A 22,836-nucleotide genomic window follows, 5' to 3' on the forward strand; every position below is an offset into this window, starting at 1 on the left:
AAACAATCCAGTAAAACTACCAGGCATCTGAAAGACACACAGAGAGCATAGAGAAAACAGTTCCAAGCATCCCTGCCTTGTAGCCAAATATTGTATCTGCAATGCAAACAGAACACCTCCATATTTACAGTTTGGTGGGAGTTTTGATCAGCTTTAGGATTCAGACCACTGCTAATTAAAGTCACCAAAAGTCTTTACATTGACTTTAACGAGCTCTGAGACAAGACTGGAATGTACAGCATTCTATCAAGAATTCAAAGTGGAAAAAACCCAACTCTGGTAAAACTCTTACTTTGGTATGTTTGAAAGTTGAATGCCTGCTCTGGCTGTGCAGTTTCAGCCTGCATGGATAAAAAGCCCTGCTGAGCCCCTCCTGACAGTGCCTGAGTCTCTCACATGGCAAAGTCTGCTGGCAGGTTCCATTACCATAATTGTGCAACAGTTAATAGTACACTGTGGAGAAAGTGGACAAGAAAACAGAAGGGAGCAAAATCCAGATGATCAATCATCCTTTTCCCTGACACTGTCTTTACGTGGGTTGTTTTCACCAGGAATATACATCTAGTAATTGCCCAGATTCCTTGTTTTTTCAACATCATTTCTATGGCAAATGCCATTAGTTACTGTACTGTGGTGATTTAAAGTTGAAAACGTACTGTGACCTGAATCAAAAGACTGATTAACTTATCTGCTTTAACAAGGAGTTGCTTGAAGTCTTATAGGAAACACTGTATGAACTTACATTTCATAAAGCCAGTAATAGCTTTTCCTGTTACTTTTCTATGAGAGAAATACAAAAGGAAATGGGAGCTGGGTGCATAATGGGGATTGCGTTGCAGAGCTTTAAGTCTGCAGGTCATCAATTCAAGGTAATTTAGCTGATGACTCCAGTGGTCTCAGCCCAGCTGCCAGGGGACAGGTGACCACACTTGGCCCTCCACCAGTGCTGAAACCTTGATGGCAATTCAGTGAATGCAGAGAGCTTTGACTGGCCAGCCTGCCCAGGTCTGAATCCCTGCTGGGGGGTTTGGCTCAGCCCCATCTGTTGAGCAGCTGGATACAGCACGGGCAGAACTGACGAGAGGTACCCAGGTCAGTCCCTCTGAGCACCACACAGAGGTCAGGCTCTCTCTGCCTCTGATTAGGGAAATCAGAAAAGGCTGAGTGGATTCCAGTGATGCAGGCTCACCCCTAGGCAGCCCCAGAGGAGGGCTGTCTGTGAGGGATCTGCTAAGAGCCTGCTGATGAGGATAAACAAGTAGGAGACTTTTCAGCAAATGACCTCCAACAATGAATTCACTGAGTTACAGCATCTATGGACCGATATCCTTCAGGAAGGCTCCATTCTCAGCTCCCACTCTTTCACTAGGAGAGATGTTCAGGTCGGTTTTCAGTGGGATATTAGCTTAGACATGGGAACGAAAGACTTTTAATTTGAAAAGTTAGGACAGTGAGTTCTGACTTTCCCCCCCATTTGTGGACTCTCAACAGCAATGCAGCTCCTCTACAGTGAATTTAAGCTGACTAGAATTGCTTTTCTTGGTTTTCTTCCACAAGTGACAGGTTGACAGCTACTGCTCTTCGAAGGAGACGGCCTTCCAATCCTCAGGTCACCATATGGTGCCAAATAATTTCTTTCATGTCATACCTGATTTAGAGCAGGAGGAAATAGAGCTAAGAGAACATCTCCCCCATTGTCCATCACGTGTCGCTGCGCCATGCCGCTTTCAACGTGCCCCATCCCAACGGGCAATTTGAGAGCTGTTGTTGTCCTTCCAAGCTTTATAAATGTGCTAAATGGGGTGGATAGCTGGAGGAGAAATGTGCCATTGACTGTTAGACATTACAGGAGGGAATAATGTGTCATAAATCAAAGACACACAACACTATCACGACAGGCTAGCCAAGAATAGGAACTGTAAGAGTTCTTATAATGACACCTATTTGTTGAGTCAAGAATTTCATCTCTAAGCTGTTCAGTGAGGCTTTACATCTTTGCTCTGGTCCTGTGTTTTAAATGATTGCTTACAAGAAAAATCTGAAATAAAGAGATGTGTTTTATTTTCTAGGGGAGAGTTATCCTCAGTTATCCATGCTTCTTCCATTAAAAAAAAAAAATCCAGAAAATGTTAAGCTATGAAATACTTGCTTTTTAAAAGAGTTTTTAATTCTTCAGAGTACCTTTTGGTGTGCTCTTCTTTAATCATTCTTAGAACAGAAGCATCCTTCCCACTGTGATATTTTCCCTTGCTCGTCACAGGAGTAAGCAGGCTAAAAAAGCAGAAGTAGGAAGCACAGTGTATGTCTAGAAATCAGGAAGAGTAAACAAACCAGCAGAAAGCCACCTTGCTTCCACTCTGAATGGAAGACTATCTGAAGGAAGCACAGTAGATGCCTACAGACTGTATTCCACCACTTGGTGTTTCTTCCTCTGCTCCCCTTGCATCTTCCCCGCTGGTCAACATCCACAGCAGGGAAGGCAAGAACTCCGCAGTCTCCTTCCTTTCTTCCTAGCACAGCACTTGGTCCAAATTAACAGGGCAAGTTCATTTGGACCAAGACTCCAACTGGATGAGAAAGAAATCACCTGCCCTCCAGGTGGGGTGTTAATCCAGCCCCGCATTCCCTTTTTGGCAACGGACTTCACAATACCCTCACATCTTTAAACACCATGAGGTGCAAGTACAGTTAATCTCCAAATACTTTATTTGCACCATAAAACAAGGCACCAGTCTTAGTCCCATTCTGCAGTTGGACCCAGAGGCATGGTGGACTTGAGCCAAGAGGGGCCTGGAACATCTTGCCACTGCCTCCCAAACAGGCAGCCCATTTGGCCTCTGCTAGCACTGGGCAAAGCCTTAGTCCTTCATTTTTGCTGCCTTATTCCAATCCCGCTGCTGTCCCTCCACAAGCCAGTTTGGTGTGAGAACAGGCCCGTTGGGGCTGCAGAGCATTCCCTGCAAATGGGCAGAAGGGCCATGTAAAAATCAAATCCACATGACTGAAGTTACAGGCAACCAAAGAGAGGGTTGCTCTTCCAAGAAAAACTTTTCCATGTAAAAGAATTCTTAATCTCCCCTTTGACTGTCATTGTTGAAATGATGGCTTCACAGGCTTGAAATTTAAGACCCTATCGGCGTCTTTTCTGTTTGCTGTGATTTATGAATGGTTTCGCTGTTGATTATCCTCCAAGATTACAGCACAGCAGCCCTGACAGACAAGCAGAGGAAATTTCACAGGATAACAGGCAGCTCCTTCTCTGGGGCAGTAAGGCAGGGAGGTGTGTTTTGATTCAGGTCTGCAACAATATCTGGCTGGACACCACAGGCAACTGAATACTCATCATGTGGCACCCTACTCAAAGGCAAGCAGGGTCAGCAGGAGTCTTGTTAATTTTTCTGTGTTCCAGAGCCTTTGCTCATTCTGTAATACAGTGTTCAGTTGGGGGTTTTTGTCTGGATTGTGGCACAAATCTACACACTGCAGTCAAATATGAAAAGGCAACATTCTCATACAACCCTGTGCATGTTCTTCAAAGATCATCCTTCTTTCCTGCAGTCACAAAGTCTACTGCCTTGTCTGGGAGATGGACTGTCTTTGTTCAAGTCCAGGCTATTCAAAGGAAATTTGCTTCCTTTGATTTATTGCCAAGAACAGGCACTCCTGACCCCAGAAAAGGAGACTCTTGTGCTTTTCATTCCCATTTCCTGCCAGACAGTTTGTTCCAAGTCACTGCTAGGAGGGCTGTTTGTCTGGTGAGGGTAGCAGGGCCAGAGCAGGTGCAGCCATCACTTGAGGGGGCTGTGGCCTTCACTGGAGCAGACAGCCAAGACTCGGGAGTCAAGGTTGAAAAAATTTCTGATGTAGGAGCTGCCTAAAAATAAACGAGTACACCTATCAGGAGGTGACTTTATCTCTTGATAAATAGCCTCTGCTTTTCAGGCAGAAAGGTTCCTTTGATTTGAACTCTACCATGCTGCAAAATTAATCATTATTGGCATGTGGTTTCCAGGTCCAGCGCTATGGATGTGCTTCCTGCTCTTTGTATCACATCTGGACCTGTGCAGTGAGCAGTGGCTTGCTGCCCTCATGCTTGGAATCATTTTGGGCTGAGGTGAACAACTTGCAGTGTGCCAGGCAGGGGTGGTCTGGGTCTGGCAGACCTGGGTCCTGCTCTACGGTCATATTCCCTTCAGCGATGCTGCTGCTTTGGTGCCTTTTAGCACTACTGTCAGGAAGCCATGGCAGAGAGGGAAGGCTGCTCTTCCCTGGAGAGAACCAGAGAGCACAGTCACACCCTACCATGGCCCGAGCCACTCTTGCTGGGACTGGAGTTACACTGTGGGTGTTCTCAGGGATCAGGTTCAACAGTGAACCAGAATGGACATTCCTAGCATTCTTCCTGTTTTGCCACCCAGCCTGCCTCAGAAAAAGTCCTGATGTAGGTGTTTGTATCCTGTCTCTTTCTTCCCTCACTGTATTTGTCTTTCAAGCCTGGCAGCAGTGGAAGGAAACTTAGCACGTGATGCTGACTCTCTGCCATGTCTGTGGGACGGCAGATTCCTAAAGTACTCAAATCTAGCTGAGAACAGCTAGGAAAACAGAAGGCAGAGGACTCACTAAAGCATGGAGAGGCTTGAATCCCAGTGGATTTGAGGAAGGATGCCAGCTTTTATCCAGGAGCAGGGCTGCTCACATCAGGAGGGCTGTCTGGGTTCCTGCCCTCACTGTCCACACAGTCCCTCACTTATGACCTCCCACCTGTTTCAGGACTGGGCCTGGGATTTTGTGTTTTATAACAAACAGATCAATGAAAAAAAAGTTGGAGAAGCTCTGAGAAATGTGTGCTTCAAAAAGCCCTCTAATTGTTGTTGTCAGGATTGCACCACTACCGGAGAGTGAATCTGAACAGATACAGTCCTGCTGGAATATTCCCTAGTTTTCTGCTACTTGACTCCCTACTACTTATTTGCAGTTTTACACTCAAATTCACAGCAAGGCAGGATTTTTCCTTTGGAGACAGTGCTGGTTATGGAGGCCACTCTCCCTCAGGCTGTGCCTTCACACTGCTGCCCTTGTACCTCTGTGCTTGCACCTGTTTGTCTCTACTCAGCTGCTTCAGAAAACTCCCCTCCAGACTTTTCCTTCCTCCTTGTCCCACCATGCACACAAGGGCCCAGTTTCCCTTTTCCCAGGCCAAGACACAGGAATGTACCAGACCCTAGTGATTCCTTCCAGCAAATGAAGAAGTGCTGAACTAAGGAGGGTTTCAGTAAAGCAACATGGCCTCAGCTGAAAAATTTGTTGTTTTTCTCCTTTTCTTATTTGACAGGGCATTGTGCAATATTTAAATTCTGTTTCACCAGGCATAATTCTACCGCACCGTATATACACCCATGTCTGCACACTGAATCCTTTACCAAGTTTCCATTCAGGCTGATTTTCACTGGCCAAGAGCAAGATACTGTGACTCCAGGAGGACTCTGACCAAAGTCTGAGTTGACCATCAGGACAGGAGCATTTCTTACCACCTGCCTGCCCTGTGCTTTGCACAAGGGAGCTCCAATCTGCGTGAGCAACCCACTACTAACCTGAAACAGATTACCAATCATAACCATAACAACAATAATACCACCACAGCTCACACATGCACTGCAGAACAACAACAACCACAATAACAATATCAACATTAGGTGTGTGCACACATGCCTTGCAGAACCAGCAGCAGTTTTGCCATTCATAAATGAAGTCAACATCCCTACCAGTACTGGGGGATGCTCAGCAGTGCTTTGTGTCTTCAGCTGTTTGGAGCTCAGCAACTCCTAAACCACAACAACCACTTCTGAGCTGAACACGTGTTGTACTGAAATCTACCTTTAGAAACATACATTATTTAGGTCTGGGAAAGGTTGGACTGTAGTTTTCTCAAAACAAGAAACAGAAAAACCAGTCTCCTCACAACTGCTCCCCAAGTTAAAACAGGGCTTTCTAGGACAAAAGGACAGTGCACTCACCCCTGCCCAGTGTCTCTTTGTCCTGCTCCTTTTTTCTCCGAGGAGGAAAGCAGCTCTGAAGACACTCCTTCCCCTTGCACACATGGTGTTGAGCCAGTTCAGGAGAGGGGCAGGGGAACTGGGCTGCAGGGGAACTGCTGGGCTGAATGCCTGACTTCACAGTGTTAACTGGCCAGAGAATCCTATTACTTGATAGGTAGCAAGCCAGGGACTAATTTATGGAAATTTTGACCTTCAGTCCCCTTTGACATTTTCACATTAGCCATAGCCTGTGTGAGACATGAGAGCCCTTACAGTAAGGGGCTCTAAATCCGCCTGTGCAGCTGCTGGAGCCGACGAGCGGGTCAGAGGTAAGAATTCACTGAGGTTCGTGTGTGGGCTGCTCGGTGCCTGTTTGACATTTACAAATCAGTGACATTCCTCTGCACAGCTCAGTGCATACAAATCGCTTCAGTCACTCTGAGGAGGGCCCCTCATTTCAGTCAAAGGTGGATTTGGGCATCCTTAGCCTTTCCTTTCTACTTTAGCAGGAACACATAGTGGGATCAGCTCCCTCACAAGGATGCAGTGGGGGCACTTTTAGGTTCAACCCAACTTACAAGGACTTTGCACCATCTTCGTGGTTTGGGTGTGAAGCCTTTATCCCTAAGTACAGTCTCAGACCCCTCACATTTTCATTCGTTGCCACAACAAGCATTGTGTTTGTCCATTTTGTAGCACAAACAGACACAGTCTCATTTCACTCAGTGCTGGGCCAATAACTCAGACCAAGAGAAGGCCAGTTGGATTTCAACAGCTTCCCATGGAAACCTATTTGCCATGAATAAAGCTACACTGAGCTGAGCCATATGAGTGGGCTTGCCCCAGATTTCTCACAGTCTAGACTCTATGTAGAGAGAAAACATGATGAGAAAAACACAGCCAGGGCTGTGGACAAGGTAACATTAGCCTCAACCAATTATTGTGCAACAAATGACCATATTGGCTTCAGCCAGCCTGACCTGTTTAACCACTGCTGCTTCTCTGAACCTTGAGGGTTAAGGTGGACTCTTCATTCCCCTCCGTGCTGGCACATGCTGCTCCTCGTGGCTAGGGGCTGTGCTGTGATTTGGGATGCCTTTCTGTGGTGTTTACCTTGGCCTTGACCACACAGTGGCTGGGATAAGGAGGCCGATTCTTGGTTGTGGACCAAAAGCTGTGGAGCCAAAGAAAGAGGCGTGAGGGAGGCAGGAGGTGTGAGGGCTGCCATGAGGGGATATGGTGGGTTTGTGCGCCTTGGTAGCCAAGACCGCCATGGTTACCTGCTGCCTTGGTGAAGCTGCCTTTTGGCACCTTGAAGCGAAGAGGTACCATGGTTCTCAAGAGGAAAGTCTCTTCCCTCATGCCCACAAGCCATGACACCAAGGGGAAAGGCTACTTTGGGGGTATGGGGGTGAAAAAAGGATGATGAAAATCAGAACTGAGGGGAAAATCAGCTCTGAGTGCGGGAAAACTTGGGACAGCAGTGAGGGAATGAGTGGAGGGAAGCTGTGCCCCTGTGATGGTGTGTTGTATGTGGCGAGGCCCCTTTCCCAGCCTTGGAGAGTGCCGAGATCGAAGAGGGACAAAAATCAGAACGGAGTGGAAAATGGAACATAACTGAGGGAAAACTCGGACAGCAGTGAGGGAACGAGCAGAGGGCAGCCACAGCCCACGGGGAGGTGTGTGGGGACACCCCTCTCCCGCCGGCCGTGCGCGGGGGCTGCTCCGTCCCCTCAGGAGGGACAGGGCGGGCGGGCGGGCGGCGCCGAACGCGCTCCGTGCCTGGGAAGCGCCCGAGAACGCGCGGCCGGGACAGAGCTGGGGGGCCGGGGGAAGGGGAGGGCGCTGCCCGGCTCCCTCCCACCCTCTCCGGATAAATGAGCCGCCGGGAGGCGGCGGGCGGCGCAGGCTGTGGACGAGCGCGGCGCATCCCTGTCCCGTCCCCATCCCGTCCCCCGCCGCGCCCAGCGCTCCCTGCCGGCGGGGCCGCCCCGGGCGCTGCCGCGCGTACTCGGCCGCGTCCCCGCGGGGCTGGGCGGGGGGATCGGGCTTCGCTTCCCTCCCCTGGGAACGCCTGAGGGCGGGGGCGGCCGGGCGGGCAGGGCCAGGGCCGGTGGAGGGGAGGCGGCCGGGACACCCCGGTCCGGCTGATGCTGGCGCTGCCCCGCGCAGCACCGGGCTCCGGCAGGCTGGTAGCGGCGGTCGGGACGCCGGAGGGGCCCCCCGGGCTCCCTTCCCCTTCCCTCCCTCCGCGGCGGGCGGCGCTGGAGGATTTTCTCCCGCCGCGGCCCCCTCGCTGTCCCCCAGACATGGTAGGTCACCTCCAGCTGCAAGGGATGGACGAGAGCCTGAAGGAGAAGAGCCGGGAAGGCTTGCTGGACAGTCCGGACTCGGGGCTGCCCCCCAGCCCCAGCCCCCCCTTCTACTCCCTGTCGCCCGGTGAGGGCCGAGCAGGGGGCAGCGGCGGTGCGGACCCCCCGGCCCCGGGCCACCGGCGAGAGGCCAAGGACGGCAAAGTGGTAAGAGCCAAACCCGGGCACCGGGCTCTGTCCCCTCCGGGCCCCGCGGGGGAAAGGCAGGAGGGCGCCTGTGACCACTGGCCGGGCACCGCTGGGCTGAGTTCCCGCCGCAGTGCCCCTCGCCCGCCGAGGGCACTCCGGGCTGCCCGTGGCGGCTGCGGTCCGGTGTTGGCAGCGCCGCTGCTGTGCCAGGCAGGGCTTGGCCCGGTGCCGGGCAGGGGTTTTGGATACACAGTGTTGGCAGCTTGGCTGGGTGAACTCTAATAACGATGTGGGAGTGAAACCCCAAGTCTGAACCCCAAGCTCCCCTGCCCACCTTCGGAATAGAAAAGTGTAGTTGTTTCTCAGTGACACTGCTCTGCCTGGTAGGTACAGGTTGGAGCTGCATCCATCCGGACCGAGGCAGGGGTGTCTGGCTCCCAGCCATCATTATGCCCTGGCATCCCGCATCTGGTTTGTGAGGAGCGTGGAGCCGCGTTTGCTGGATCCCTGGCTGAAAGAAAGACAGAAGTGCCCTTTAGCTGGGGCTGGGTAGGGATGTGTGTCCGGGGAGTTGCTGGGGACAGGGTCTGGGAAGGGCTGTGTGCCGCTGCCCCTTGCTGGAGCCTGGCTTTGTGGCATGAGCCTGTGTGAAAGATTTGTCCGCTGGCGGCCGAGCGGATTCGGGGGTAGTGGTTTGTAACTCAGACAGCTGGCACAGCACATCAGGTCTCGGTCAGCCTGATGCAGTGCCAGTGAAACGCTTGAATGTGGAGTAGGATCCGGGTAGATTTATTATCGCTATTATTTTGCTTTATTTGTTTATTTCTATCCCTGAGCTATAAAACCTGTTTTTAAAACACAGCGTTCAGAGCATAAGCAATGGTGGTGGAGGTTTTTAAAGGATGATGAAAGTTCTTCCCCAGGGCTCTTTAAAAATTTTTTAAACATGTATAAAAGATGTTTGTAGGTGTATTCAGCATGGTTAATTGGCTTAAAACTGCAGCACAAATCTTTCCATGAGAAAAATTTATCTACCTCTGGTTTAGTGACAATTTAGTGACTTCTTTCCCATAGAGACATTTTGCAAGGACTCCTCACACCCTTAGTGCACCTTCTCAAGTTCTAAGGCCTTTTGAGCATATTACAGAAAACTGCCTTTTTACTCCTGAACATGCCAAAACCTTCCCCATGAACAATGACTCCTCACAGTGGAGAGGGTGTGAGGGCTTATTATGAAAGTCAAATCTCAAATCTGCTAATGCCGCAGTTCCTAATATGGAGCCTTACCTGCAGATGCCTGGGCGTGTGTGCCATCTCGATGGGAGTGTTTATGTACAAAGTTACCCACACGCCTCTGATTTGGCAGCATCAGGCTGTTCCTGTGTGTCTGTAAAATAAAACTGGGGAGGAATGTGAGTGAAGGCTGCTGGAGCAAGAAGCAGCAGGGGTGAAGGTGTCTGCAAAACTCTGTAATGGGGATGTGACAGTCTCCATTCCAGCCATATGACAGTTGGCCACCACACCATCCAAGAAAGTTCTTACATGTCAAAGAAGAAAGAACATGAGAAAATTTATTTCAGTTCATGGGCTGTTAGGATTGCGAGTTTTAGTGCTTGACTCCTACAGGGAAAAAAGTTATTCCTGTGATCTGAATAAATTAAAATTTTTCAATTGTTTTGATCATTAGTGAACATTTTGGACACTTCAGAAAAGCTCACACTGTAGATGTTTCCAAATTCTGAATCACATTGCAAGGACTCCTGCTTAGAGTATGGGTTCCATACATTGGGAATGTATGGAATTCTATGCTCTTAGCAGGTACAGAAGGTTGCAGGGATCCGAATGCTGAAACCAGTTGGACTGTGTTTTTTGGAGTGGTGCTGGGCTCTGCTCTTAAACTCTCTTTGGTTCACTGCAAAATAATGAAGTAAATAGGAATTTTCACTCTATTTGACTACAGAGAGTATCACTTCCTCTCCTTTCTCAAATACTGTACTTGCAGCTGATATTAAAGCAGGAAAAATATGAAGAGTATTGCTTGCTTCATACATCTAAATTGCAGTATCTAATTAGCTTTAATTTTGCCATTTTACAAGGGCTTGCGGATCTACGAGCAGTTATGCAACCCATGAATGTGCTTCTGTTTAAGTCTATTCCTCCGCTGTTCATCAGAGCATGCAGAATTGGCAAATCAATAATTGCAGCTATTTGCACACCAAGAAATGCTGGTTTTAATCGCCTGTTATATTAGTGTGTGTTTTGCTTATAAACGTGACAGAGCCAGGAATACAACCTGCACTCTTGGTGTTGGAATACTATAAAACCATACATAACTCAGTCACCAACAGCCAAGGTTCTACTATGTGCAGTTACAATAAATTGCTGTCAGGTGAAGGAAACAACATTCCAGATCTGAGTGAAGTATTTCATACTATTCCTTGCTGCAGAACTATCAAACCACCAGTCTGAACCCAGTTGCATTCTTCTGCAGTCAGCTATTTTGCTCCAACTTCACAAATATGTTACAAAATTTTTCTGATTTAGGACAGCCCTTCTCATGGAGACTGAAAGGAGATTGCATGCCCTTATCGAAGACTTTCTTGTGTGTAAAATCTGTGCTCTCTCTGCTCTGTGTTATTAACTGTGACTCTGAAAAAGTAAACTCTCTGCTCTTTAATAAGCACAACTTTGTTTCAAAGACAATGCACCATTTATTCACATTTAACCAGCCAATTTGGGAACAGCTTTGGGATCCAAGAAAATATGAAAGGCAATTTAGGGCCAGAGTCATAAATACCACAAGTTCAACACCATTTAGGGACTTTTTCTTTTATTTTACTTGTAATGCAGGATAAATTGGCTTTTATTTCTTCAAATAAAGTCCATGTAGGGAATTTGTCAAGTGTTTTGTGCTTAAGTGCAAATATCCTAAGGAAAATAGAAGGTGACTTTTACCTAGTTCTGCCTTTTAAATCTGAAACATTATTAAATTGATTCTTATGACTTGGGTTACTGAATTCTCTAGACTGTGTCTGTAAAGCTGGGTCAAAAGGAACAGAAATACAGCAAAATAAATCCTAATAATATGCACAAAAAAGCAGTTGCTGAAAGCATGGGGAATGAAATGCCATCAAAGTACCCATATCTGCTTAGAGTTTTCCCTGTTGTTCTTGCCCTGGGTTACTGATTGAGGCTACAAGAACTGCATTTGGACTGTGCTGAAATAAGTGCTTTGCATCCATCACACAACTCCTAATGGATATCAGGGGACATCAAGCTCACATTCATCTGCAGAACTATCCATTGTGTGTTCTTGAAGCAGCAGATTTTATGTTCCTTCCCAGCAGTGAAAGGAGCTTTTGCCACTGCAGTGAGTTCCTTTTACCTTGTAAGATTTAAGTATTTGTGCACTCAGCCTGCCTCAGTGAGCACTGACTTCTGTGGGACTATATCCCAGTGAATCAGCTGTAGAGATGTAGGGAATTTCTACTTACATTCAGCAGCAAGAATGATTCAGAATCACTCTTGGGTGGTGGGAGGAGATTCCAGCATCATCTCAAGTATGGAAAAGGAGACCTTGCCCCTTGGCACAGCCTTCACAGACAACAATGGGGTCCCAACAACGTGGTCCAAGTCAGCATTTGTGCCAACCCTGTTGGATTAATGGCTCATATTAAAAAAACCCAAAAGAACATCTCTTCCTGACATGCAGCATTTTGAAGACCCCTTGGGTCACAGAGCCAGCATCTCATCCTGCGCTGAAAGTGTTTCAGGAATGGGGCAATATCTGTAGGGGCTGGGTGGGGAACATTGCCATCAAAGGTTTTCCATATGTAATTTCCATACCTGTCAGCACCTACACTGAAAGCACACGTGAGAGGGAGGCCCAGCACCCCGAGCTGAGCCAGCTTGCAGCCCACACACAAGGCAGGGGACGTGACTCCCAAGGCCCTGTGGGTCCCAGCAGCTCTGGGGAAGCCCCAGGCTGGTGCAGGGAGCAAGGCACCCATCTGGCAGCACAGCAGAGTTTGCCTCAGGGCTTGTTGGCAGCCTGGCATCCCGACCCACTTCTGAGCCACTCCCACGGGACTGGATCCTGCAGGAATTCCCCCAGCTTCAGCTCCACACCTGTGTCCTCTCCTGGCAAAGGCTAATCCCACCTGACTGTTCCCTGTCCCTCAGCCCCACCCAGTTCTGGATATGCACCCACTCCTCTTCCTCCTTGGTGACGGACAGGGCATGGCTCTGGGCCTCACTTGATTGGCCTCACCTGATGTGACAGGTGTCCCTTCTGGGCAGATCAGGGAAACAGGCATGAGGATCTCATCATCTGCTCTGAAGAGTGTGGCTCTGATGAAAGACACTGAGGGTGATGTCTTCTAGCTGTTGAATTTCCATTGTGTCCCTACGTAACCCTGTGGACAATAAGCAAAGTAGCACACATTTCCCACTTGAAATAAAAGAGGGAGATAAGCAGGAAGGATGTAATTCTTTGAAATAATAAACCCCTGCTTTCTACCTGAGCTTTGCATTTTCTGTTATCACCTCCCAATATAATCTCATCCGGCTCTGGTATAAATTACTCGTAATGTGCAATACGTGCAGATATTGGGAAAATAAATGGTCTGTTAAACAAATATTGCTTATCTTCTAGAGAGGAGAATGTAGATGTGTGTCAAATAACTCAGCCAGATCTTTCATTATAGCTGTAAATAACAGCTGAGTAAAGTGACATTTTCATGGACCTGACGTGTTACCATAGTGGGAAAATGTGGTGAGAGATTTGCTTATGCCCTAGTGAAGTCAGGAGCTGGGAATTTGGGAAGCTGTATCCTGTTTGTAGCCCTGACACTTGGAAAGCTGTTTCCCCTTACAGTCCCTAGAGATCTAATGCCACATCTTAGTGCCTTCCATATAATGACCATAGCAAAAGGAGCCAGTCAGTTCTGGTTCTTCATGCTCTCTGGGGAAAGGATTTGGGGGTTTATTTTCTTCAAGTCATGTTCATTTCCTTTCCTTTTTCTTGCTTTGCTGCCTGGAATTTGGCAGCTAAAGAACAGTCAATGCTGTCGATGAGCTGTAGATTGAATTCCATTCAGCAACCAATTTTATCTGTGTTTATCTATCTGCTACTTGCAAAAAGCAGAGTTTAGCTGCCCAGGCCGTTACATGCCTGAAAGGCATCAGAGTTAAGGCAGAGGGAAAAATGCAGCCAAACAAGAAAGCTCTTCAACTTTTTAATACTACTGTAACTCTTTGCTGGTTGACACAAATTAAGTACTGGAGAAGAAATAAAAATAAAAGCTCATTGCCTGCCTAATATTCACCTTGGATCAAGTTGTAAACAGGGGAGTCACTTTTTTGATATCTCTGGTATCTTTCATTTTGTCTTCTCAACCTTCCTTGCCAGACCTGTTCTGTCCTTAAAGATGCCAGGGTTGTGGGGTCTTTTGTGAAGCTGCATCTGGTAAGTGCCAGCACAGCTCCAGTTAGTGGGGACAGATGGATCAGGTCCCCACTGCAGCATTCCAGCACAGCAACCCTTGGAGAGACAGACCTCGACTATGGATCACTCATGGACAGCCTGGTCTGAAGTGATGTGGACTTCTCCTCTTCACCATCGGTGACCCCCAGGAGTGTGCAGCAAGCTCTGCTCCCTGCCATTCTCTCCATAGTGCAGGATAATACAGAAACCTACCTCACTTGTGGAGTGTCTGGAGATCACCAGGTGATTCCTAAAAACGAGCCAGGGATCCTGATTTTCTCAAGGGAGCTTAGCAGTCCAGTGCTCCTCCTCTTTCAACCATTCCTGTGCAGAAGGAAAAAGAATTGAGTCAGTATTTTTTTTGACAGGCAGAACATTTTTGGTTTTTTTCCTTAAAGCAGATTGGAAGGAGTCGGTGTCAAACTCTTGCCAAAAAGCCAGCTTTTGACATGTGCCAAGCATATAACATTTCAGCCCCAAAGACAAATCTTTTGGAAAGCTCATATCCCCTGTTCCTTGCTTCCCAGCTCCAGGTGACTTGCAGAGGCCGACATTTCAGAACATCACTGGAGGGAAAACAAAATGTCACCTGAGGTGCCTTTCAGTGGCTGCTGTGTGGAACCTGTGGCTGCTATTTAGTGACCCCTTCATGCTGTGCGAGCAAATCAGTTGCTGTTTGGTGAGCAGCCTGCAGGATCTTAGAGATCTCTATTTTTAGGCCATGATTTTTAAGTTATTTACATCTTCCATGTGCAGACTTCCAGGTTACTTCAAAGTTTCTGACCTGCGGCAACTCACAGAAGAGAGGTCTGAGTCTGTAATGGTCTTGACAGGCAGCAGAAATCCTGGCTTTGGCCTGCCAGTGTTCTCAGTTGTTCCAGCTTTCTAAACTAAGCCAAGCCTGCAGGTCTGAAGTTGGTGCTCATCCACAGCATCTGAAATGCCTTTTGCCTCCCTTCCCTGCCCAGAGCGAGGTTAACTGTAACCCCCAATGGAAATAGTCTCATCACACCCCATCCAGCACTAACCTGGAGAACACTTAATCCTGCTCTCACCAAGTTCAGCAGCAGAATTTTGACTCTGATTGATGTCAGTCGTGCATGCCAGCACCTCTGTTTCTCCGTGCACGCTGGTGTTGTTCCTGCAGTGTGTTCTTGTTTCCTGTTCCCTGCTGTGGGACTTGTGCTCTGCACAGACAGCGATTGCCGCTGTGCCCACGCTCTGACCGAGCAGCACCCCCGGCGCTCAGCGGGCTGGGAAGGCTTTTCCCATGCACACACGGGGGGCCAGATGCCCCAGCAATGTTCCTGCTAAGCCGCAGGAAAGACTTTGTAACATCTCCTGCATCCTGGGGATGCTTGGAGCACACTTAGTGTCAGCATTTGTTAGCAAGAAGTGTGAAGGCTTGTTTGCCTGGAAGCACTTCTTTGAAACAGCTTCTTTAAAGGAGGGACAATATCCCCAGCCTTGTTCCTTCACCAGTTCAAGCAATCTGCATCCCTCTGTAGGTGAACCCCCAAAGGGCAGCCTGCCTGCTGTTCACAAAGCTCAAGAGCATGTGCAAATGGTGTTTGACGCCTGCACCCAAAGGAACCTCTTCATATGTACAGAATGTCTTTAGAAAGAGCTCTGGCCTTGTGCAGACTGTTACAAGCTGGACATCTGCACCCTGTGAACTGAGGCTTGTCTGATGTAAACAATTCACATTTCAGAAGCAAAGAGCTTTATTTATGACCAGAAAGGCTGCCCTTGCCCTCCCCTGTCAAGAGTGTTGAAAGCAATTCAGGAATGAACTTTGCCTTTTGGCCAGTGTTTGCTAGGGAGGGTGAACATATATTTTTTTTCCCCCTATAACTATGCAGATACTGTTCTGTTTTGACAATGGAACAGTATTCAATCAAAAAGAGGGGTTGGCCATTTTACTTAATAGTACAACTTTACACAGTTGTAAAGTGCAGGGAAATTTCAGTATGAAAAGAAGAAACAGCTTTGTGGCTTTGGGACACAGAATTAGATGGCTTGGCAAATTCAGATGGAGCAGTGACATTTTTTGCCTTAGCCTGAGGCAGAAAGCCCAAACCAGTAGAGGAAAGCAGACCTCAGCTAGCCATCTACAGACAGCACAGAGGCTGCCAGCCATCCCCTTTAAAGAGATCCTGTGTCCCTGTGCGTCATAAATATCTGCTGACAGAAAAGTTGTGGCAGAGACTGAAACCTGCAGTGACATTTTTCCAGGAGGGCAGGATTAGGCTGAATTAGCTGCTGGGTTTGGTCCAGGCACCAGACACAGGATCCCCATATGTGGGAACTGGTGTTTAAGAGCATTCAGTATAGAGAAGTGGGATTAGTCATTTCTGTGGTGGGCAGAGGAGCCTAGGCTGGTCTGTGACAATTTGTCAGAGTAAGTAAGTTCACAGTGCAGTTAGGCTTAAAAATCCAGTTTTTGGTGTCATGAATTGGAGCCGCTCCATTCGTTATAAAGTCCTGGCTTGCAACTGGCTTCCTGCATCGCAGAGGCCACGAGGTGCCCCAGTGTCTCACCCCACCCTCAGTTTTATGGCTAACAAGAATGTCCTTTGGAGCACAAGAGCCATTTTTGGCACGGAGACTTCGGGAACAGCAAGTCTGTCACTTCCTCTGCTGGATTGTTTCAAGGGAAACATGATTTTATGCACATATTTGTATGTATATCTATAAAAATACATATACGTGTTTCACTTCAGTAAACCTACATGCTTCAAGTCAGCAGCCCTAGGCCCTGTCACTGCCTTAGGTCAGACATGGAGCACTTCTCCATGCTGACACATTTTGAGTTTTTTAAGACTTGTTAATTCCTATCAGTAAAGGCAGTATCAGGGCTAAAGAAAACTTGAAAACAATTGCAATTCCTATGAGGAACAAGAAAGGAAGAAGGAAAAGCAAGGTTAAATTTCAACAAACAGATACGGCAGCAAGAAGTGACAGAGATGTGGGCACAGTCACGTACCTGGGAGGTGTGCTGGCGCAGAGGGAGGTGTTGGTTGGTGAGGACAGTGCAGGTGTTCTGTTAGGCTGCTCAACTGCCAGCCACAGCACGTTATGAACTGTGCCAGGCCCATCTGTTTTGTTCCAACACTTGCTGTGCTCTCCTTCCCTGCAGATGCCTTATCTGCTCCTGAACCCGTCCATGCCAGAGATAAGGCCTCGAATGTACCCGGTGTTTTTTGGAGAGAGCATTGAGGTCAACCCTGAGCCTGTGCAGGAAATCAGGTACAGATGGGATTGGGTGGGTAGATGGGGATTTCTATCTTTTTGCTGGTGCTTCTGCCAAAAATTAAAATGTGTTTACAAATGGGAGTCATGGTTATTTTGATGGAAAGGGAAGGACAGGTGGGAGGGTAATTCCTGAATTAAAGCCACTGACAGCAGCACAAGCAGAGAGGAGGAGGCAAGAACTGGAGGGAGGTTTTAACAGAAGGCAGCTTTCCTTCCAAGGCCAGCTAAAATCCAAGGCTGTGAGAGAAAACCATTACCATCTGTGGGCTTGATGGCCTCCACTAAGTAATGTGATGGTCTTCATACTGTTCCCAGATGACTTGTATCTTCAGAAGAAGCAACACCCTTCTAATTGGCACCTGTTTTGTTCGCTTTTGCCACAGAGAAACCATCATTAGACAGCCCACAGAGACTGAATGAGCTCCTCTGTGTGAGGAAATGGTCCCTCAAGCCACTGATGGAGATGTTCTGCCCTCCTGTGGGGCTGGTGCTGTGGCCAATGGATAAGTGTTGGTCTTTGCTCTTCATTTGCTCTTTTGCTGATGTGGAATTCTGCGAACAGCAGGAGCACTTACACACAGCTTGGGTCAGGGACAGTGGGAGGACTGTAAACCCCCTCAACCCATGCAAAAGTCTCTCTGGAAATGTACCCCAGTAAATCCCTGCTGGCTGAGGAACTGCCAGCGGGCATGTTTTTATGGTGATTACATCGGAGTCTTGTTTTATGTGTGCTGAATGACTTGCTTACACCCTAGCTGTGCAAAATACATTACAGCAGCTCAGATTACACGCGGTGCACAATCAGTCAGCCCCCCTCTGGGTGGAGGTAATGACAAGCACACACCCAGCTTTTAATCTTTTTTACGTGGAACTGCACATTCCTTGGCTGCTGATTGCTGGAGGAGCATTTGGGGAGCGGGGAAAACCAGTGGAAGTCCTGTTCCCCATGGCTAGGGATTCCAGAAAAAGCCCTTTTTCTGGCCCAGTGTCTGCACATCCTTTCTGGGTGGCTGCAGAAAAAATGCAGGGCCATGACATGCTACCTTTTGGGGTTCTTCATCTGTTGGCTGTTCAGGTGGCCAGTTCCTTTGAGACCAGTGGCATGGGCAGCCATAGCCCACAATATCCCTTTGGCTTACCTGCTCTTTCAGCATTGCTTGGATTTTTTTGTAGGCTCCAACAAGCATCCTCACCCCTCATCTCCCAGCACTCAGATTTTAGCTCGTTTGGGCATTTTTGTGCAATGATGAAAGAAAAGACAAACGGCCTCGACAGCCCAACAGGTTTACAGGGTGTTTGCCTCCAGTGTAGCTCTTAGGGCTGAGCTGAGGCTGCAGTGGGACCCATGGAGAAAACCAGAGGAAGAAGAGCATTGCTTGGAGCCTCCACAAGAAGGTGTTTTCTGCCCTGGTTCTGCTACATTGCAGAAATGCTGAGATGGATTCACAGCAGGGTGGGGTTCCAACAAGATTCCCCAGCAGGACAGAGTCCTCTTGGCTTTGGGTTGTGGAGTTGGCACCTCCCCAGTGTCTGTGCAGTAAGAGGTGGTAAATGCTGCCAGCTTCAAAGGGTTAGAGAGGAGTCCTGCCTGTCTTGCCTCCTTTGCTGCCTGGGCTGTGCTCCTGATCCCTTGCTGTCCTCCGTAGGTGCAATTCCGAGGTGAAGTACGACTCAGAGAAGCACTACCGGGACGACATCTTCTACGGCCCCATCCCCACGGTCACCACCTACAGCGAGACCATCATCGCCGCTCCCAACTGCACCTGGCGGAACTACAAGTCCCAGCTGATCTTCGAGCCCCGCCAGAAGCCGGTGAGGTTTCAGAGCACGACCATCATTTTCCCTAAGCGTGCCAAGAACATTTACCGGACCACCCTCAACTACAGCCTGGGCTGTGCCAAGCGCTGGTTCGCTTCCAGCGTGCAGCTGGAACTCTGTGAGGAAACCAACCCGTGCGTCATGTACAGCGAGACCCTCTGATCCGCCCCGCCGCTGCACCCGCGCGACCCCCGCCAGGCCACGCGGCTCTGGCTGGGCCTTGCTTGGTGGCAACTGAATATTCATGGCTGGAGAGCAGCTCTCGAGGCTTGCAGGGCACAGGATGGTTTTGATCAGTGAGAGGCTGGCTTGTATTTTGCGACGTTCCTGACATTCATGATCTGGATTTTATTTTTGGGGTTGTTTGTTTTTTTTTTTCTCCGAGCGTATCTATTTTTGGCTTGTGTTTAGATGAAATCAAGATGACAAAGGACCCTGTTACCCATTGCAGAGTGATGCCTTATGAGCTCTGTAGGTCTTGTCTAGCACATAGGTGAGAGTCATTGTAAGCTTCAGAGCTATTTTGGTCTCTGCAAAGGGAAGACCAACTGCAGAGTCAGCGTCTGTTCGGCCCAGCACACACCAGGCCAGATCTCTTTGAGAGCTGAAATACAGAGGAGGTGGTTATTTGCACCAGTACATCACAGCTTGCTCCAACAGCTCATCTGAGTGAGAGCTGCCCGATTAGAGCACCGCAGTCACCCCCCTTCCTGAGAGGAGTGGAGACTGTCACCCCGAGAAAAAGAGGATTTAAACAGGTCCCCCAGCTCTTGCTGGCAGCTGGATGTTTGTGTCCCATAGCAAAACAACCAGGAGATGGGAGGAAGGCCTGCTGTGATGCACAGGCACATCTTTTGTGAGCCCAGCCAGGAGCAAGCAGGGAGACTGAGGAAAATGAACAGCTGAAGGGCTGGTTTCTAAAAGTCACTGAGAGATTTAGGAGCCCAGTGCCCTTCTATCCAAAGTACTGTCATACCAAGTGTGCCATGCTGTTCACTGCCTCCAACACCTAATTTAAGGGATCTGTATGCACTTGCAGCCCTTCTGAGTTTCAGGGTGTGGCTGTATTGCAGAGAGGAGTGTAGAGCAGAAAGTTCCCTGGTTTCTTTGAAGCAAGGGCAAGGTTAACTCACCCTCTCAATAGTTTCCATATTTGTGGCATGGGCAGCTTTTCTGCCTGTAGAGGAGCAGCCAGACTTTCTGTGTAGAGCTTGAAGGACTGAAGAGCCCACATCCATCTGGGTTTTCCCTACTCAGCCAGGCTGTAGCACTAAAACCAGCTACTTCACAAACAGCTGAACTGTCTCTGCAACAGGACCAAGAAACAGTGAGCAGGAGTCAGTGCAACCATCCAAAGGTAAAACATTCCCCACTCATGAATCCCATCTCCTGCTTTATCTTCACTTTGGTCTCTTGCTGAAAATCTGCAAGAGCCTGGATTCCCACAAACATATAACTTTTGAAAATAGCACGGAATTGTCTCCAAAAATCTTACCAAGAATTTTTGCATGCTGCTCAAACTTAGAAATAACCACACAGCTCCGGAAATTAATTTCCAGCTTTCTCTCTTCTAAACTTTCCATTTTGTTCCTGACTTGCTGTGAGTCTGATGGAGTTATTTCAGAACACAGCTGAGCAGCCAAGTCAGAAAGCCTATTAACAATGTCAACAAGACGTAGCTGATTGCCCAGAACAGTTGACGCACAAACCCGCTGAGATTTTAAAAAAAAAAGTCTGAGAAACTTGAAAAAATAATAAAATTAGTGACTTATAAAGATACTTTTTCCATCAGTTTCAAAAAGCAGTTGGTAAATGTGACCAGAACTGTGACCTTTATGAAACAGAGTTCTCTTGTTTAAAATGTAGCACAGTTTTTCCACCAGAGGTAAATATAAAGTCTTTAAATACAAACTTCAATCCTGACAGCTGGAGCATCGTTAGTGCTGAAAGATGTGTGTTATGGCAGTGCTGAACTCTGCCTGTCCACTGGGAGTTAGGACTTGGTAGGAAGAACCCCTCAAAGGATTTCCAAGGCTTCCACCTACTGTTGAATTCTTTACAGCAGCACAAACAAGGACTATATTTGTTAGTGGTCAGATTCTGCTGTCACTGTCTGTCAGCATCAAAGCCTGGAAAAGCAGCATCTGCCTCCAAAGGGATTATTATGCCTGAAGCAACCCTTCTCCCCAGGGCTCCAGCAAGCAGAGCTGGCCTAGACAGCAGGGAGTTGGTGCCTGGATGAGCATGGCCCCAGTGCAGTGAGGTTGGTGATGCACTTACTTGCTGGTTCATCTTCAGGTCTGTCCTGTTGGCCACGTGCTGCTGAGTGAGCCTTGGGAGCGGGGGAGATACCCCTCTGCCTTCCTGGGGACACGTGGAGGGCTCAGTGCCTGCATCCCTGAGAGTCTGTGCCAAGGGGCAGGGTCCCAGGCTGGCAGCAGTGCAGTTCAGGGTCCCAGGCTGGCAGCACTGCAGTCCAGGCTGGCAGCAGTGCAGTTCAGGGTCCCAGGCTGGCAGCAGTGCAGTTCAGGGTGCCAGGCTGGCAGCAGTGCAGTTCAGGGTCCCAGGCTGGCAGCACTGCAGTCCAGGCTGGCAGCAGTGCAGTTCAGGGTCCCAGGCTGGCAGCACTGCAGTCCAGGCTGGCAGCAGTGCAGTTCAGGGTGCCAGGCTGGCAGCAGTGCAGTCCAGGTCCAAAAGCAAGGCCCTGCTCACACCCAGGAGGTAAGTGCACGATGACAGAGGGGACTGATGGAGACAGGCTGACCTCAGAGCCGAGGGGATGCCAGACTCTCCCTAGTCTGACCACACATCAGGCTTTGCTCCTTTGAACAGCTGGATTATTCCCCTGCTTCGAGCACAAGGCTGCTGTTCTTGAACATGGTGGTCTTTGAGCAGGACAGTTTTTCCCTGGAAAAATCCCTTTCCTCATGACTGGCTGCAAGTTTCTGCCCACTCTGTCCACTGTTAGTTCTGTTTCTTAAATATCAGCTGCAGCAGTAAAAGAGAATTCAAGGCAAAAAAAAAACCCTGTTGCAAATAAAAATCCAGCAGAGAGACTGAACCTCAGCCTGGACTTTCACCTCACAGGGAGAGGGGCTGCTGAGGCAAAGTCTCACAGGTGGATGTGACCCCTGGAGGGTGCAGTGGAGGGCTGCATCCTTGGCACTGGAGGGTCCCACACACCCAGCCCAGGCCTCTTTGAAGCCTCATGCTTTGTTTTCTCTGCAAATACACCAGAAGTGACCTAACATGCTCCTGCTCCTTTGAGTTTAAGCAGCTTTTCTAGTTTTGCCATGTTAGGGAATAAAAAAAAAGCTAGAAAGCAGCTTGGGTTTCTAGGCTGCTGAACACATTCTGAGCTGTGTGGCTATGGTGGGACTATCACCCTGGACCACATCCAAACTGGGACATTGCCAAGTGCCTGAGATCTGGAGAAATTTTTGAAAAATCCCTTCTTATATGGTATCTGCCATGGGCCCATCACAAGCTGATTTTCTTCTTTCTGGTGTTGGAAGCGACTGTGTTTTTCCTGAGGTCAAGGAAACCACAGAGGGTCAAGTCTTCACCCTTGCCTGGGCTCACATCCCAGCCTGCCTGCCCACTCTGTCCCTGCTGCTCCCATCCCTGTGGCTGGGTTGGGCAGTGGTAGAAAAGCCAAAGTTCATCTTACTCATGACTGGGAACAGTGATGACTTTTTTTGTTTTGCCTAAACACCAGAAACTGAATTGTGTTTTTGTGTTG

At 48.6% G+C, this 22,836-nt stretch overlaps 1 protein-coding gene across 1 annotated transcript; it reads left to right on the forward strand.

Annotated features, from left to right (window-relative positions):
• Positions 1-7,870: 7,870 nt before the first annotated feature.
• LOC115909585 (refilin-A-like) lies at positions 7,871-21,011 on the forward strand. The gene is made up of 3 exons (XM_030959058.1): positions 7,871-8,554; positions 17,161-17,270; positions 18,923-21,011. The coding sequence occupies exons 1-3, from the start codon at positions 8,186-8,188 to the stop codon at positions 19,254-19,256; spliced, it is 813 nt and encodes a 270-aa protein (XP_030814918.1). The 5' UTR covers positions 7,871-8,185; the 3' UTR covers positions 19,257-21,011.
• Positions 21,012-22,836: the final 1,825 nt, after the last annotated feature.

This window comes from Camarhynchus parvulus, chromosome 15 (assembly GCF_901933205.1).
Source record: "Camarhynchus parvulus chromosome 15, STF_HiC, whole genome shotgun sequence".
NCBI classification, from domain to species: Eukaryota; Metazoa; Chordata; class Aves; order Passeriformes; family Thraupidae; genus Camarhynchus; species Camarhynchus parvulus.